Source organism: Rhinatrema bivittatum, chromosome 5, assembly GCF_901001135.1.
Source record: "Rhinatrema bivittatum chromosome 5, aRhiBiv1.1, whole genome shotgun sequence".
NCBI lineage: Eukaryota > Metazoa > Chordata > Amphibia > Gymnophiona > Rhinatrematidae > Rhinatrema > Rhinatrema bivittatum.
Window position 1 is genome coordinate 113,261,989 of NC_042619.1, and position 17,743 is coordinate 113,279,731.

Here is a 17,743-nt window from a genome sequence, read left to right on the forward strand (position 1 = left end):
TTCTACCTCCTCCTTATGCAAGGTTCCAGTGAGGAGACAAAAGGAATGGTGACTTGAGAGATACTTCCCAGTAAAGGGTTGCCGTGGATGGAGGCGATAAGTAGTGACTTCTCGATGGTATGAGTAGGAATACCCAGGAGTTGGGCCAAATCCTCTACAAGAAATTTCCTGCCAGCTCCCGAATCGATCAAAGCCAAGGTAGGAAAAGAACAAGAGTTCCAAGTCAAAGTAGCCGGTAGCTTCAGCTGGGGGGGGGGGGGGGGGGATGGGAGCAGAGAGGTGCCGCCCAATTCCAGACCCCTACTGACCTCAGGCCAGCGAGTTTCCTGGACAGATGGGACAAGAAGACAGACAGTGTTCTGCAGCCCCGCAGTATAGGCACAGGCCTGAATGCCTCTGCCTGAGGTGCTCCTCTGGGGTAAGGCATCCACGCCCCAGCTGCATGGGTTCTTCGAGTTTATTGGATGGTAGAGCTCCACTAGCAGCGGGCCCATCTGCAGATGGAGAACGAGAATGTTCTGCGGCAGGGTGCTAGGGTGCCCGGACTTCCCGGTGGCACTCTTGGAGGTGATGGTCTATTTTACCCATGAGGTCAATGAGATCCTCAAGAGAGGATGGTAATTCACGGGCTGCAAGCTCATCCTTAAGCTGGGGCGACAGGTCATCTAGGTAGAAAGCTTGGAGGCAATCCTCTTGCCAGCCCAGCTCAGTAGCTAATGTACGGAATTCTATAGGATAGTCGTTGAGTGCTCAGTAACCTTGCCGCAGGTGCAGAAGATTTGAAATGGCCATAGCCTGCCTTCCTGGATCATCAAAGTTCTGACAGAAGATAGTGATAATACATGATAGCTCTTGAAGGAAAGAGTCTGCTCACTCCCATAAGGGAGAAGCACAGGTCAAAGCCTTGTCCTCTAGGCAAGAAAGGATGAAGGTCTTCTTCGTGATGTCATCCTGAAACACAGATGGTTGTAGAGTAAACTGCATGTAACACTGGTTTATAAAGCCCCTGCAAAGTTTCGGGTACCCATTAAAATGGGGTGGAGCGGGCAGGGCCAGCAAAGCTCTGGTCAAGGTAGTCAATGCCTGAGAGCTGGATGGTACAGATGTGGAAGCCACAGGGCCTGGATGGGAATCCAGATGGGCATTGAGACACTCTATGGATGTAGCCAATGCCTCGAGGAACTGCTGCTGTTTCTGGATCTTCAAGACCAGGCCCGGAATTGTCTGGAGAGCGGATGGCTCCGCTGGGTCCATGGCCTTGGCAACCTGTTGCGGAGGTGGACCCTTGGCCTGAGGTGGTGTTGGCGCCACTTGTAAGGGAAACCCCCATGGGTCTCCGTCATTGGGAGATAAAGCCAAATGGGAAACGGAGGCCAACTGGAGCTTCGCCAATACCAGCCCTTGTTCCCTGCAGGTTGAGCCCTTGGGTACTGGGGCTGGCTGGACTTAGGTGTGCCTCTGCATGGTCAATCCCAGAAAGAGTGTCCAGAGGCAGGATGTCAGGAGGCAGCAGAGATGAAGGGTCACAATAGGGAGCAACAGGATCCGAAATCTGGAATAGACAAGAGTTGAAGCAGGCTACTGGAGATGAAGCCAAGTCCAGCGGAGACTAGGGTCCCAAAATGGAGAGGCGGGATCCGAAGTCTGGAACAGACAAGAGTTGAGGCAGGTGGCTGGAAACGAAGTCAGGTCCAGACAGATAGTTAGGGCAGGCAGTTGAAGACGAGGTCAAGTTCAAGCAGGCAGTCAAGGCAGGCAGCAGGAGACAAGGTCAAGTTCAAGCAAGTAGTCAGGGCAGGCAGCAGAAGACAAGGTCAAGTTCAAGCAAGTAGTCAGGGCAGGCGGCAGAAGACAAGGTCAAGGTCCGAGCAAGAAGTCAAAGCCAAGGAGATCTGTCTGAAGGGTAGGAGCAACAGGAGCTGGAGATGGAACAGGTGCAGGAACAGGAATAGCAGCTGGAACAGGTACTGGAATTGGAACAGGTACTGGAACAGGAATGAAAGCAACAAGGAAGGGTGGAGACCTGTTGCCAAGGCAGGCTCTGAACGTCTGAGCCTGCATTAAATAGGGAAGCTGGTTGACGTCATCATCTAGGGCCACAGGAGGCTTTCCTGCCATGGCCCCTTTAAAGTTCAGAGAGGCACGCGTGCATGCCTAAAGCAAACAAGCCAGAGATGAGAAAGTGATGGCGCCTCCCCGTGACGCATGTGGAGAGACCTGGCCAGAATCGGAGGAGACCGCAGCGGCTCCGGAAGGGCCTGGGAGCGCAGACTAGACTCGGGTGCGTAGGCGGCTCATTACCGCCGCCAGAGAGGACAGGCCAGGTCCAGGGCCCTGGCGTCTGGGGTGAGTGGAGCCGGACGCAGGCCTACCGCAGCTGAGAAGCACAACAGACAAATGCAAGGTGATGCATACATGGAAAAATAACCCATATTGTAGTTACACAATGTTAAGTTCCCTATTAGGAGCTCCCACCCAGGACAAAGTTCTAGGCATCATAGTGGATAATACGTTGAAATCATCAGCTCAGTGTGCTGCAGCAGTCAAAAAAGAAAACAGAATGTTAGGAATTAGTAGGAATTATTAGGAAGGAAATGGTGAATAAAATGGAAAATGTCATAATGCCTCTGTATCACTCCATGGTGAGACCGCAACTTGAGTACTGTGTACAAACCTGGTTGCTGCATCTCAAAAAAAGATATAGCTACACTAGAGAAGGTACAGAGAAGGACAACAAAAATGATAAAGGGGATGAATGGCTCCCCTATGAGGAAAGGCTGAAGAGGTTGGGGCTGTTCAGCTGAGAGGGACATGATAAAGGTCTATAAAATCATCAGAGGTCTAGAAGGGATAAATGAGAATCGGTTATTACCTCTTTCGGATAATAGAAGGATGAGGGGGCACACCATGAAGGTAGCAAGTAGCACATTTAAAACAAATCAAAGAAAGTTATTTTTGACACAATGCTCAATTAAGCTCTGGTATTTGCTGCCAGAGGACGTGGTTAGGAAAGTAAGTGTACTGAGTTTAAAATAGGTTTGGAAAAGTTCTTGGAGGAGAAGTCCATTAACTGCTATTAATCAAGTGACTTAGGGAATGGCCTCTGCTATTAATTGCATCAGCAGCATGGGATCTTCTTAGTGTTTGGGTACTTGCCAGGTTCTTGTAGCCTGGTTTGGCACTGTTGGAAACAGGATGCTGGGCTTGATGGACCCTTGGTCTGATCCAGTATGGCAATTTCTTATGTTCTTATATTCTTATCTGATTTAACACCCCTTAAATGTAAAAAAAAAAATTCTGGACTTCATAGTTGGCTAACTCACCTACTAAACTTAAGATCCAGAACTATTTGACCTCCAAATACATTGTGTGTGTGGAGTTTCCTTTATAAATGCTCATGAAGATTGTGATCATTTTATTCTGAAATATATATATATATATATATATATATATATGTACGTGTGTGTGTGTATTTATTTATTTGATTAATTGCTTTTTTAGGTACCTTATTACTGCACCAAATGTTGTACATGTAGGAACTGAAGAAACAGTGGCTATTCAATTACATGGAGCACAGAGTCCTATTACAATCCAAGTGTACTTTGAAGATGAAATAAAACGTATCAGATTGTCAAAAACTTTTAATTTTAACCTTAGCAAAGACAACAGCTATCAAGAAGTACAGAGCATATTGGTGAGAGTTTACTTGTTAAATTAAGGTATAATTAACATTGTAGCAGAATATAGGCATAATTGTGTATATAGAACCATTGCAGAGGAGCATGGCATCCCAGGCAGTGTTGCCACTGGTAATCCCTTCCCCCTATGGCACTTAACCTTCATGTTTGTCTGTGCTGCTTACGTGGCCCTCTTCCCCATGTAGGGGCTAGCTGGGCCACTATTGGCCAGCCTGGGGAATGCGCAGGTATGTCCAAGACCGGGGCGGGGGGGGGGGAGGGAGTATAAGGAAGGGGGCCCAGTTGTGTGCAGACAATCTTCTTGACTCCATCTTCCTGTGCAGCTCCCTGGCTTGGTGTCCTGAATGGGTTCTTTCCTTGCTCACCCATAGTAACGGCCTAGCTTCAATACATTATGAGTTAGGAGTTAAATTAATTGTAATGAAATGAAATTGTATTTTTCCCTCAATAATGTAGGGATCTGCTGACATATGATGGAAAATAAGTTTTTGTTAGCAGGAAGACTGAAAAAGAAGGGGGAAAATGTCATCTAAATACACTTGATAACATAATCAACTCAACTATCAACAAGATATTGCTTTACCACAGTACAACAGAATTTTATTTGAAATCAATTCATTAAATCCTTGGATATGAGAAGGCCTGCTCCGCCTATAACTGAGTATTTAACCACAAGATGGTTAAGTGTCTACAGCATAAATTAAGATAATCTAGTGTGACCAATGCTGAAAACTATCCAAGGGGTTTTAAAATTGCCCCTTACAAGATTTGCTTCACTGTATTCTCTTCTCCTCTCAGTAATATTTGAATGTGTGCCCAGCCTCCCAATGATATCGTGGACATCTGGAATAGAAGTAGAATTAACAAAATGGACCTTGTGATAGAGGCATGATCTATACTGGCAAAAATCACTGGATTGGATTCTGCGACTACAGGCAGTGAAGGGTAGTTTGAGAAAATACTGTTATATTTGTATTCTCTTTACCTCCCATTTTCAGATTGATCCTGAATTCTGGGCAAGGGCAGAAATGTCCAAGCGAAGACAGAAACCATATGTTCTGCTTGTTGCTGAAAACAAGGAACTTTTTGGAGGAAGAAAAACCACCCGTATCCTCCTGTCTTCTAGAAAAGGCTATATATTTATTCAGACAGATAAACCAATTTATACACCTAAAGAGAAAGGTAACAACACAGTGATTCAGAATTACTTCCATGTACAATATTAACTGAAGCAGAGGCTTTTCTGACTTTCAAAGAAAAATCTAATATTTATTGTGTTTGCTGATGTACTGTATTTAATGAGGGACCAAATCTGCAATGTCAGTTTCTAAATAATATTACTACTATGGAATGCCCACGCCAATGAATATGACGTTTTGGCCTTCTATCATATTGTGAATGTGAATGGCTTTATTTTTTAAAAACCTATATAATATAACAGTTATTACATGAATATGACTTCATAAAATGCCAGGTACACCTTGGAAAACATCACTAGACCTCATAGATGTCAGAATAGGGTGGGCCACAGGGGCCATGGCCCAACCAAACTCTGGCCCATCTACAGAACTGCTGTAGGAGATCCGTGGCTGGGTTGGACAGGCAGCAACTGTTCAGTGGCAGAAACAGGAATAGGAAAGCAACAGTTCATTAGCTGCATCCTCCAATTCTTCAGCTCTGGGCTCAGCTGCTACTTTGAACCGCACAGGACTCTACACAGCCATATGATTCAAAGCAACAGCTGGATCAAGTGGCAGAGATGGAGGCAGAAGTAGCCTAAGGCACTACTGCTCTTTTTTGTCTTCTGCTGATCAGCATGGGAAGGGGGACAGTAGGGAGGAGAAAGAAGAGATAGCAAGAAGGAGGTGAGGCTGGGGGAGAGAGAGAATGTGTGGGGGCATGGAAAAAGAAAAAGAGGGAATAGAAAGCATGGGAGGGGTGTGAGAGAGAGAAGAAGAGGGGAGGGAGAGATGGGAAGGGGACAGAGCTTGATTGGCTTGGCCCCCCAAACAAAAGGGCATTTCACTGCCCCCTACTAGGCCCTTACAAAGACCATACTCAGATCAATATTTCACCTAAAGGAAGATTAATGTCGCCTTAGAGTTTTGTTTTTTTGTTTTATTTTGTTTTTAGCTAGAATTAAGGCTCTGATTTACCTTATTATGATTCTCAAAATTAAGTTTGGATGCTTAGTTCATTTCTTATTTTAGTTTAAAAGAGTTCTTATTACAGGATAAATAAATGTATCCTTGGCATCAAGCTATTTAAAGTTGAACTCTCATGTTATCATAATGAAATGAATTGTCACATGGGAGTCTAACATGTTGGCATTAAAACCTTAAATTGAATATGACCATTTTAATGCAAATGCAGAGGATGTGATATTTTAACCAAAATATACCATTATAAAACTTACTTATTAAAGAAACATGAAAATAAAATGGCTTTTATAGTTCTTATTATTTCATTTATGTGTACAGTAAAATTCAGAGTTTTCACCTTGGACAATTATATGAAGCCGGTAGATGACAATATCCAAATCCAAGTATTAGTAAGTAATCAAAATGTTTCTTATCAGCTTATTGCACTAAAGAGTTGAAGAAAACAGAAAAACCAAATGGTGATTATAACAACAATGTTTAAAGTTAACCCTTTGGAGGAATTTTGTAAAAGCACATATAAGAAAGTTAGAAAAAATGTGCACAGGTTGCATCAATTTTCAAAGCAAACATATGTGCATTATGTTCTCTTTGAAAATTACTGAACCAAAATTACCCACACATCTGCTAAAATGTATGCAGAAATATTTTTTCAGAAATGTGCAGTAACATGCAAGTACCACTAAAATATTTCTAAACCTCTTGAGATGTAGTTGTATTTTTTGAGTTATCCTCAACAGGTTAACACAAGTCCTAATAGGGACATTAATCCCCTCCCCCAACACTTCCCCAGTCAAAAACAAGAAGTCAATGATCCTCCTCCCCAAACAAGCCTCTTGATGACAGAGCTCCTTGAGGATGGACCACCCTCCCAGGCAGGATACCTTTCCTGAGGCACAGACCCTCCCTCCCAAGGATGAGCAGCACCTTAGGGAGAAGCCCCCTAGGGCAGATCATTCCCTAATGGCAAGTCCCATCCCCCCCCCCAAGAGAACAAATCCACCCCAAACAGAGCTCATCCCCCCTAGTTAAGTACCATCATGTACCCTTTCTCCTAAAGGAACCACTACCAGGGTTGAATTCTGAGTCAGAACTCTGGCTAGTAAGGGCTACAGATCTTGCACAGGGTGCATTCATAGCCCCTTGAAGAGGTAGCTCCAGTCACTGCTCAATTCAGAGGTAGTCACAGTTTATAGCCCCTGGCCGACAACTATCACTAAGATGGCCGGGCTAATTTGGCAGGGGATATAAAATGGGGGGAAACCACCTGGATTGTTGCAAATGAAAGATAAAAGGTACTGTTGCCCAATAGTCTTAAATGCTGATTTTGACTGAGCTGGAAGGTAAAAAAAAAAAAAAGGATAAGGAAGAAACTGCTGTGCCAAACATTTTATCTGATAGGAGTGCAATGCTCCTCATGATAATCACACGGTTAACCGAGTGACCTAAATCACTTCCATCTTAACTCTCACCCATATTCTTCTCTTTCTCCTTTATACCCCTGATATGATACTTCGGTCAGTTGTATACAATAAATCACCATTGCAAGTCATAATATTGTAATATTGATGGTGATTTAGTGCACCTTTGGAATTGTGAGGTGCATTAAGCCAGAACTGTCTCTATTTAGTGTGAGTAATCAGCAAGCTGCCTCCACTGAATCATATATGAGGTCTCTACTCCAATATATAAATGATAAAAAAGTATCCATTCATATGATGTTTGTTTTGACTAAGTATTAATAGAATACATCATATTAAGCAGTTTCTCAATAATATTAGTCTTTATTAAGCCAGGAATCCATCCACACTTCTGGAACAGATTGTGCAGTGGTCCCTCTTCTTGAATGGTTGTGAAATATCGCTCAATGGCACAAAAATCTATCTTGGCACAGAGCTAATATATCTATCTCTCTGGGCTCTTTGTGGATGCCAGATGGGTGTCCTCTCTTGAACGTAGATCTCTTACAGTTAGTAGATTGACCTTCTGGTGGGGATCCCTGGTGGTAGGAACCCTTGCAGTTCTTGCCAGTCCCCCTCGATGGGCAGGAAGGTTGGAAAACCAATCTTCTCCCCCAACTTAAATAACTGCAGGAATCCACTGCAACGGGTCACCACCTTTGTTGGGCAGATCCTCCCTAAACACTGGGCATCTGCAGCCCAGGGTTCCCCATTCCCTGGGCTTCGGAAAGGCCCAGGCCTTCAGCAGGGCTCCTCTAAATGACCATTTAAAATCCCCAAATTAGTCCCAGAGCAGTCACTCTACACCTTGTGTGGAGAATACAACAGTGGAGTCCCTTTGACCAATCCTTGAGAGGTCTTGGAGGGTTTCTGAGGCTCCAGGAAGGTCCAAAATACAACCTCTCAGAGCTCTGCTATAAAAGCCTTTCCACAGGAGAATCCATTGCAGCTCCACCAGTGGGAGGGCTGTCCATGAATGGGTACTCCCCTAATTATTCTCCTAACTGGACTAGACTCTTGCAAGACCTATTAGGAACCCAAAAAGTGGTCCTTAGTCTACGGAAATTGCCTGAAGCTTAGACATTGAGGATTGCAAGCTTTGTGAACTACGCTTCACAAACTCACTGGCCACTGATAGAGCAATTTTTACATTTGACTATGTAGTTGTAATGTTCATGGGTACTTATGCCTGCAGATTTTTCATCATTTCTTAAAGAGAAAGCATAAGTGTACTTTCTCTTTAAAAATTGTCTTTTATATTCCAAAAATAGGTCTGCCAAAGCATTGGCTTAAAATAAATGGTGGATTTCTGTTATTTTAACTTATTGTAAATCAGAAAAATACTGAATGTTAGAACAATTGAAAATGTTAAAATGGTTTCTCACATGTAAATGATATTATTTTTCCCAACAGAATGAAAAAGATTTAGTAGTTAAAACTGACCAGTTACGGTCAAGGAAGATGCTCTCAGAAATGTTTGAAATACCTGATATTGCCCAGTAAGTAATAAAATTCTCCAGAGTCTAACAAAGAAATCCTTACTCCAGACCTCATAGGATCAAATATTAGAAGTGTTTCCCCTAATCATTTAAAACTTTCCGAGCACTTCTTGCATGAGTTGGAATGTTAGCAGTTTTTCCCAAAATGACTCGTAGGAGTGCTTCTACCAACAAATTAGAATATTGGGATGGGAATTGTTACCCAAAAGGTTAGAATTCTGGAAAAGTGTCTTTAAGTGGGACAGAATATTGGGAGTTCAGTTTATTATTTAATATACTGCAACTTTATATAACATCAAAGCGGTGTACACTAAAAATTATCAAATGTTAATAACTAATTCTTATCCAAGACAATCCTTAAATGCATCCTATGATTCTACCCCCACAGTGGGGGAGAATGTTTAGAATTCTTCTTTTAATGACTCAGAACATCCACTGGCTTTCCAGAGTGAGTCATTTAGAAGCACTATTAGGATTGTTTTCTTCCATAAGCTACGATATTGGGACTTTGTCTCCTAGTGGCTTGCAATCTTGGGAAAGCTCCTAACATTGGGTCGCTTCTTACTTTAGGTCAGAAACCTGGGATAGTTCTCCTAGTGACTCTGAATGTTGGAAATGTGCTCCCCACGGGACTGCAATGCTGCCCAAGTGGATTCAAATGTTAATATTTCTCCCAACAGGTTAGCATGTTGAGATTACTCCCTCAGTGAGTGAGAAGAGTAGCCATGAATATTTCAGTGTATAAGAATATGAATAATGTTTCACTTAGTGGGTTATAAGGCTTAAATTGTGCCTTTTTCAATTTTCAGCTTACCACCAAAGTATGGCATTATCTCAGGACTCTCCACAGGTATAAAAGGCCACACCTTAAATCTCAATGTGGCTACAAAACATTGCAGTGTCATCATGTATTGTTAAACCTGCCTTACCACTGGTCACTGCCCCATATGTCTCTCCATTACAAAAATTTAAAACATTTGATGCCCAATTAGATTAGGGCCTATGATTATTGAGAAAAGTGAAGGACAGAAAGTTATTTAAATAATAGATAACATTAAAATGTGATTATCAGAGGCTTTATTTGCTGCTATTAACTCCTGAGATGCCTATTTACTAAATCAAAAAGATGTGTTAATAAAACATGTTAGTTTGGCAGGGAGAACATGAGATTTACTAAAGGGTTTTAAGTTGATAGTCATTCCTGTATTCATGGTAACATATGTATATTACCCACGGCAGAAGTGGACATTACCTCCCACCCACCCACCATAATCCACTAAAGGGAATGTAGTCACAAGTGTGCTGCCCCTCCCCCCATCAAGCAGACACCCTTTCTCTCTCTCCCCATTTATATATCCCGTCCCCCAGTAGTATCCCTGAAGCTGAAATGTTCCCTCCCATTGTCAGCCTGGGGGCAAGAATTGGGCTGATAGCATCACCAGGTGCATTAGTCTACTGTTGCTCTTGTTGAAGGTGAACTCTTGAGGAGGGTCGCTGCATTAAGCCATTCTAATATGAATGTGCTGTTTTACATGCATTTGCATGCAATGCAGCCCATTAACATTTGCCATGTAGAAAGCACAAATTTCTGCATTATTAATAATGCTTAGATGGTCATCACCTATAATATGCATAAGGGATTAATTTGGCATTTAATGTCTTAACACACTGAAGCACTTTATTAAATAGAGCCCTGAGTGACCACATTTTGGTTACTCTGGAAACCAGACATGTTTGGAAGAATAGATTTGGGAGTTACTTCTTTAATTCATCATGGGATATTTCAAGTTTTGTGATCCACTGGATAATAAACTGCTATAAGCTCTGAAAATGTTACGTCACAAACATTGGATCTCAACTGTGGTCTCTCAGAGATCTACTGACTAAATTGTTCTCTCCATGGTAAAAATCACTCATTACTAGTGTATACGGCAGGTAGGCAAAGACATATTACTGTTTGTGTTAAAGGATTCTGACATATACCCCAAGTATGTTTTAGAGTATGAAAACCAAAAGTGTCATATCTGTAGCAACTACAAGGTGGTCTGAAATCCTGGATTAATGACACAAAGGCCAGTGGCAATTTATATACCAAGGCTTCCCAAACCTGTCCTGGGGACCCTACAGTCAGTCAGGTTTTCAAGATATCCATAACAAATATGCATGAGATAAATTTGCATATACTGAGTCTCCATGATATAAAATTTTTCTGAGGATTTACGAAGGCAGATGACTGATATCTGCACTGTGACTGATGAAGTGAACTCTGGTCTTCAAAAGCTTATACCTCAATAAGTCTATTAGGTGCCACCAGCCTCTCTGTTATTTTTGCTTCTAAAGACTTAAAACAGCTACGCCTCTAGACGTTTATTACCCTGGTTTATGTTATACCACTAATAAAATGTTCTAGGATCAAAATACACCACCATATTTTGCATTCCTAGGTATTGTTGTAGTTTGGGAAATGGAGGGACTACTGATCTTTTAATTATCATCTCAGTGCTATTGTATGCTTTATCAAAAGCAATGGTTAAACTGATATGTATATCCACAGTAAGTATCTGAAGTTACTTTCTGCTTAAATCTTAGGCCTGGAATGTGGAAAATTGTAGCTTGGTTTCTTGGCTTTGAGATGTCAAAAGCCTCCACCAAATTTGACGTAAGAAAATATGGTAAGTAGTAGAAGAACATTTAAAATCAGAAATAATGATAACGTTATCACAATAAATTTTTGTTTTTGAATGTTTACAGTCTTAGTGGATAGGCAGGGCAATGGGGAAACAAATAGGGTCATTTATCACTGTGCGTTATTTACCACATCGCACGTTAGTATGCAAATGTCACATTTTCTATGCAAGTGGGCAGAGTTAATCTTAATGAGCGGCTCCTAACGTGAAATGAGATAGAGTAACGCAGGTTTTAATGCCAGAAATAACTGCATCTTTTTTCTGTGCATTGTCCCTGCGTTACCAGCCATAAAAGGTTTTTTATCAAAACAGGTTTGGGCTGTGAGAGAGAGAGAGAGAGAGACTCTGTAGAGGTTCACATATAAGTTTACTATTTATACCAGGGTGAGATTTGGAGGGTGGAATAGATTTTGAGGAACAGTTTTACATGCACAGTCAGAGGTACGAACAGCACAGTAGACATCAATGAAGAATTTCTCTCATTTGAAGTGATGAAAAGTAAAAGAAGAATTGATTTGTATAATGTACTCTTTACCTAGCTTGCTTGCAGCTAGGAAGAGAGTGCATCAAGGTGACAAGGAATGTCAGTGGAAAAAGAAGGATCTGGTCCCTACCTAGCCCATTATTCTAACCACTGAGATTTATTATGCTCAGGGGCAGAAAGACAGGACATGTTCATTCTAGACATTTTTACTTCACATTCATTTAGGATAAGCCATTCACAAAGGCAAACAAAAATAAGATTTTTTTTTATGATCATATTCTAATGAATAATTGCAGATCAGTTAGCATGGATTCTTCCCAGTTTGGTAAATAAGGATCAGACAGGGTTTGTTAAGGGTTGCTATTCAGCATCCAATATATGGAAACTTTTAGCCTCCATAGAGAGTAGCAGAGGGAAGCAGTTAAAATCCCTAATATTAAGTTTTGATGCTGAAAAAGCATTTCACTGCATGGATTGGACTTTTATGTTCACTTCCCTTCAAAAGATTGGCATTTTGGGATATTTTTACAGGTCATTCAAACTCTATAAAAGTCACTTAAAGTCTTGGTCATGGTTAATGGCACCATTTCAGAGAAGTTTGAGCTTCAATGAGGGATGCAGCAGGGTTGCTCACTCTCCCCTCTTCTTTTTGTACTGATGCTGGAACCCCTTTTACAATGGATCCGAGACAATGAAGAAATAGAGGGCATTCCTATTGAGTCCTCGGGAACACGTTTTAAAAATAATGGCTTTTACAGATGACATTTTAATACATATACAGAGTCCTTCTGTTTCCATTCAATCTTCATTGGTAGAGTTTCGGGAGTATGGTGCATTGGCGGAGTTTCTCTTAAACTTGGACAAATCGGAAGCTTTGCCTAAACAGGAATCTGCGATGGCAAGATGTGGTCCCAACTTCCCAATGAAGTGGACATATGAATATTTTAAATATTTGGGAGTGTTTGTCCATTATGATCCCAGACATTTACAGTCACTAAACTTTCAAAACATTTTGGTTAAAACCAAGAAAATGTTGACTAATTGGATGGATTTTCCTCTTTTCTTGGTAGGGAGCGAGTTAATCTTTTTCAAGTGATGCTTTTTCCGACATGGTTATATTTTTTCCAGTAGTTACCTTTGTATCTAACTGCCAAAGATATATGCAAGTTCAATAATCTCATTCGTCAATTTATTTGGCACAATAAGAAACCGCGGATTGCTATTTCCATATTGACGAGATGCTGGGATAAAGGTGGCTTAGGGTTGGCTGACTTAAAAACATATAATATAGTGTACCTTCTTTGACATGCAGGTGATTGGTTATAGGAACAGATTTTTAGACACCGATTGCTTATGAAAAAAATGTTGTTTCTCCTTTGGATTTTCGGTATGTTATACATACTACCCATGTTTCCCTACCAACAACTCTACAGCAGAGAGTAATTACTCTCTCCTATTATGAAGGCTTGGAGATGGTTGTGCCACAAATTAGGTTTGCAGTTCTCTGTCTCAGGATTTTTGCCTTTTCAAGGTAATAAGAAATTTATTCCAGGATTTTGTTCTTTGATTTTTAAGAGTTTGGGTTATAGTGGTCTTCAGGTAGTGCAACGTTTTATGACGGAAGAGGGTGAATATGCTTTTTTTAGGAATTATAGCAGCACTTCCAAGTCTCTCTGAGGCATTTCTTTGCGTATTTACAAGGCCAACACTATGTTTTGTACATAAGAATATAAGAACATAAGAACATGCCATACTGGGTCAGACCAAGGATCCATCAAGCCCAGCATCCTGTTTCCAACAGTGGCCAAACCAGGCTACAAGAACCTGGCAAGAACCCAAACACTAAGAAGATCCCATGCTACTGATGTCAATAGTAGCAGAGGCCATTCCCTAAGTCAACTTGATTATTAGCAGTTAATGGACTTCTTCTCCAAGAACTTATCCAAACCTTTTTTAAACCCAGCTATACTAATTGCACTAACCACATCCTCTGGCAAAAGATTATTTAGAAAAGAAGGAGGTGGGCCTAGAACAGTGATGGCCAACCTTTTGAGCTCAGTGTGTCAAAATTAATAAAAAACCCGAGCATAACTCGGGTGGTGTGTCACTTCTAGAAAAATCCATAATTTTGTGATATTTGTAACTCTAATTAATAACAAAGTTATAATTTTAATATATGTACTGTATTTATTAATAAAGCAAAAACAAATAATTCTTTACCTTACCTGCTTAGTGACTTTTTTGTTGCTGAATTTCATTGGCTAAATCTTCAATTGAAGGTTGGTATTTCGTACCCTTCAAGCCCAAGCAAGAGTTACAGACTTCATCTGTCAGTCTGTTTCTTTTATTGGCTCCCATTCATTTTCACACCACTCCCTCCCCATCCCCCAGGCATGCACACATTCATTCTCACACACACAGACCCCCAGGCAGGCACCCATGCATTCACACACATACACCCCCCAGGCAGAGTCCTATTCATACACATGCACACACTAAAGCCAGACCCCCCTCTCTTTTGCCAGCAACCTCGGAACCTCTCTCATTCCTCTGCTGCCACTGTCACTGCTGCCACATGGCTATTGGGGAGGTGCCGATTGCTGCTACTGACACTGAAGTCCATTCTGCTGCCTCCTCTGTGCAGGCCCTGTGGGCTTCCACTTTCTGCAGGCTGATCTCGTACATTGTGAGAGATCTGTAGAGAAAGTGCTATTCTTGCACATTCCCAAAGATTACATGTGCCAATCAATAAAAAGTAATCTATATTTTTTTTGTCTTTGCTGTCTGATCTTAGTTTTCTAATTGGTTGGTCACAGGCTTTTTTTTCCCACCTTCCCTTTCTTATTTTTTTTGACAATTCCTTTTATATTGTCTTTTTTTCTGTTTCTTTTCGCTCCATCTTCTTCCTTCAAACACAGTCAGGTTCTCATTCTCACATGCATTTCTCTCTCTCACACACACACAGGCTCTCACTATCACATGCTCTCTCATACAGTCATTCATACACACAATATCTCACTGGTACATGCTGTCTGACTCTCACACACAGGCTCTCTCTCTCTCTCTCTCTCTCCCACATGCTGTCTTGCTCAAGCACATGCTGTCTCTGCAAACATTCAGGTCCTCACTCTCAAACACAATCTCTCAACTCATCTCATACACGCACACAATCTCTCAACTCATCTCATACACACACACGCGCTACAGACCCTCAGCCTCTCTCTCATCTCTGGGTCTCCTCTTCGCGGGTCACCACAGGATGGGCCCTACAGCAGCCCTGATCTTCTCAGGCCGCGGTGGTCCTGCTACCGGGCCTCTTCCTCTTCTCAGGCCACTGCGACTTGGAATTTGCGGCGGCCTGTAAGCACAAGTGCTGCTCCTCTTCTGCACACGCTGAAGCTTCACCTCCTTCCTGCCCATGCGTCTCCAGCAACGTTTACTTCCGGGGCTGCACAGGCAGGAAGGAGGAGGAGCATCAGCGCGTTTAAATGCGATCTGTTTCTTTGGGCCGTGGTGACATGAGCCTCACCACGGCCCTGCCTAACGCTGCGCCGAATGAGCCTCCCTGCGCCCGGGGGCATTGGGGAGGGGGGGGGTGGAGGGGTCCGGAGGGTGGGGGGATACTAAAAACCTAATTTTAGAGGGTCGGCGCAGCTGAAAAAAAAAAAAGGCTCGGCGCAGCCAAAAAAAAAAAAATTCCCGATAGTCCATGAAACGCTGCGCATGTCAGCAAAAACGTCTCGGCGTGCCACCTCTGACACGCGTGTCATAGGTTAGCCATCACTGGCCTAGAAAATAGAGACATTTTTAAATGATCTTTTTGATTTAGAAGATCCCACCAGGCATACTATTTCATTTTGGTATTAATTTTTAAGGAAGCAGGTGACAGACAAAAATTCCCTCAGAGGGAACTGAGGGTTTATTTGTCATATTGTTTATTTTAAAATGTTGCTTAGACTGAGTGGAGTGTTATCAACGTCTCTCTTTGGGAAAACTCATTATACATTTTTATACATTTTTCATGTGCTACTTTTATTCTCAAACCAGAGCAGACCTGCTAAAGATTGTTCCTTCCAATACATGTGTGAAATGTCAGAAAGAACCAAGTACATGTGGTCATCAGTTTTGGGCATGTCTTTTTTCTGGAAAAGTATGTTAAAATGTAAATTCAGAAAGCGTTATTACTAGCTAAAACAGTAATATTACAGTGTTGTCTGGCAACGGATCTGCCGACTTTATTGCAACTCTGGAATTTTCGTATGGAAAAATATATTGAAACTACTGATCTGTCTAAGAAGCATAAAGTGTTCATACAAATTTGGAATTGTTATCTTAATTTGCTCCCGCACAGGTCGCGTAGTTTTTTGTTAAAAATATCATAATGGGTGATTTTGATATGATTCAATACCTCCTTGTCATTTTATTGTTTATCAGGAGTGGGGGTGGGAAGGGATGAGGGATTGGGTTCCTGGGGATTATTATTGATAATTGATTTGTTCAATATGCCAACTGTATGGTGTACAGAACCAACTCACTATTCAGTATAGGGCAGATTTTAAAATGTACGCTCAATTTTATAACATGCGTGCGCAGCTGCGTGCATGTTATAAAATCAGGGGTCAGTGCGCGCAAGGGGGTGCACATGCGCTGAGCCCTCGGAGACCAGCTGGCTTTCCCCGTTCCCTGAGGCCACTCTGAAATCGGAGTGGCCTTGGAGGGAACTTTCCTTTCCCCCTCCCACCTTCCCCTCCCTTCCCCTACCTGGCCTGCCCTAGCCCAAAAAAAAACAACTCCGTACCTTTATCTCACAAGTTACGCCGGCCAACTGCCGGCTCGCGATCCCCCGGCCCAGCGGCCATGCAGGGGCCTCTGTCCACGCCCCCGGACCCCTCCGCCCCGCCCATTTTTTCAAGCCCGAGACTTACACGTGTCCCGGGGCTTTACGCGCACCACCGGGCCTTTTGGAAATAGGCCCGGCACGCGTAAATCCTCCTGGATTTACGCACGTAACCCTTTGAAATCTGCCCCCTATGTGTTTGTACTGTTTTATATTTTCAATAAAAAAGAATTAAACTAAAATAGAGTGTTACATGGGGAAAGCAATTTTCAAAGTAATCTAGGCACATTAATAAAGATAAGGATTATCCTATCTGAAAATTGTTCTTCTCAGTCCAGCTAAGAGTACCATGCAGCCTTCCACAATGCATGCACTTTTAGCTGGGTTGTAAGGAGGCATTCTGGAGGGAGTATTTAGGTCAGGGAGAGTAAATAGAATAGAGCACATACTTAATTTCACTAGTAAGCACTCTATTTTGTCCTCCCTCTGCTGCCTGCACAAATAGCAGGTTGAAAGTATGTGCAAAAAAGAAGTTACCCAGCTTTGACAATTGGCACAGAGCATGTACATCAAAACCATCCCTCTGCTTTACATCTATTTGAGCTATTTAAAAATTGCCCCATATAAGGCAATTTTAAAAGTTATTTACCTGGGTATAGGTATTTACCCATATGAATTGGCTTGTCTGTAAGTTGGTCCCCCCTTCTCCAATCTAAAAGTTTGCATAGGTTTCCATAGGGCACTTGGTTTTAGCTGACTTTTAAAGAGTTTATCCGGTGGATGTCTTAAGTCTGGATGAGTAAAACAGCATGTGTGCATGCCATTTTCAAAAGTATGCATGCTATTTTACCCCTGCTCAGCTGCCCACAGAAACAATAGATGCATTGCACCTGGGTGCTTTTAGTAGGATTTCTTTATG

At 42.1% G+C, this 17,743-nt stretch overlaps 1 protein-coding gene across 1 annotated transcript in view; it reads left to right on the forward strand.

The window, feature by feature from the left end:
* Positions 1-17,743, forward strand: part of LOC115092143 (complement C4-A-like) — a 274,266-nt gene that overhangs the window by 13,085 nt on the left and 243,438 nt on the right. The window contains exons 2-6 of the mRNA XM_029602749.1: positions 3,502-3,694; positions 4,697-4,880; positions 6,179-6,249; positions 8,731-8,816; positions 11,406-11,488. Of these exons, the coding sequence (XP_029458609.1) occupies positions 3,502-3,694; positions 4,697-4,880; positions 6,179-6,249; positions 8,731-8,816; positions 11,406-11,488 (617 nt within the window). The remainder of the gene's footprint in view (positions 1-3,501; positions 3,695-4,696; positions 4,881-6,178; positions 6,250-8,730; positions 8,817-11,405; positions 11,489-17,743) is intronic.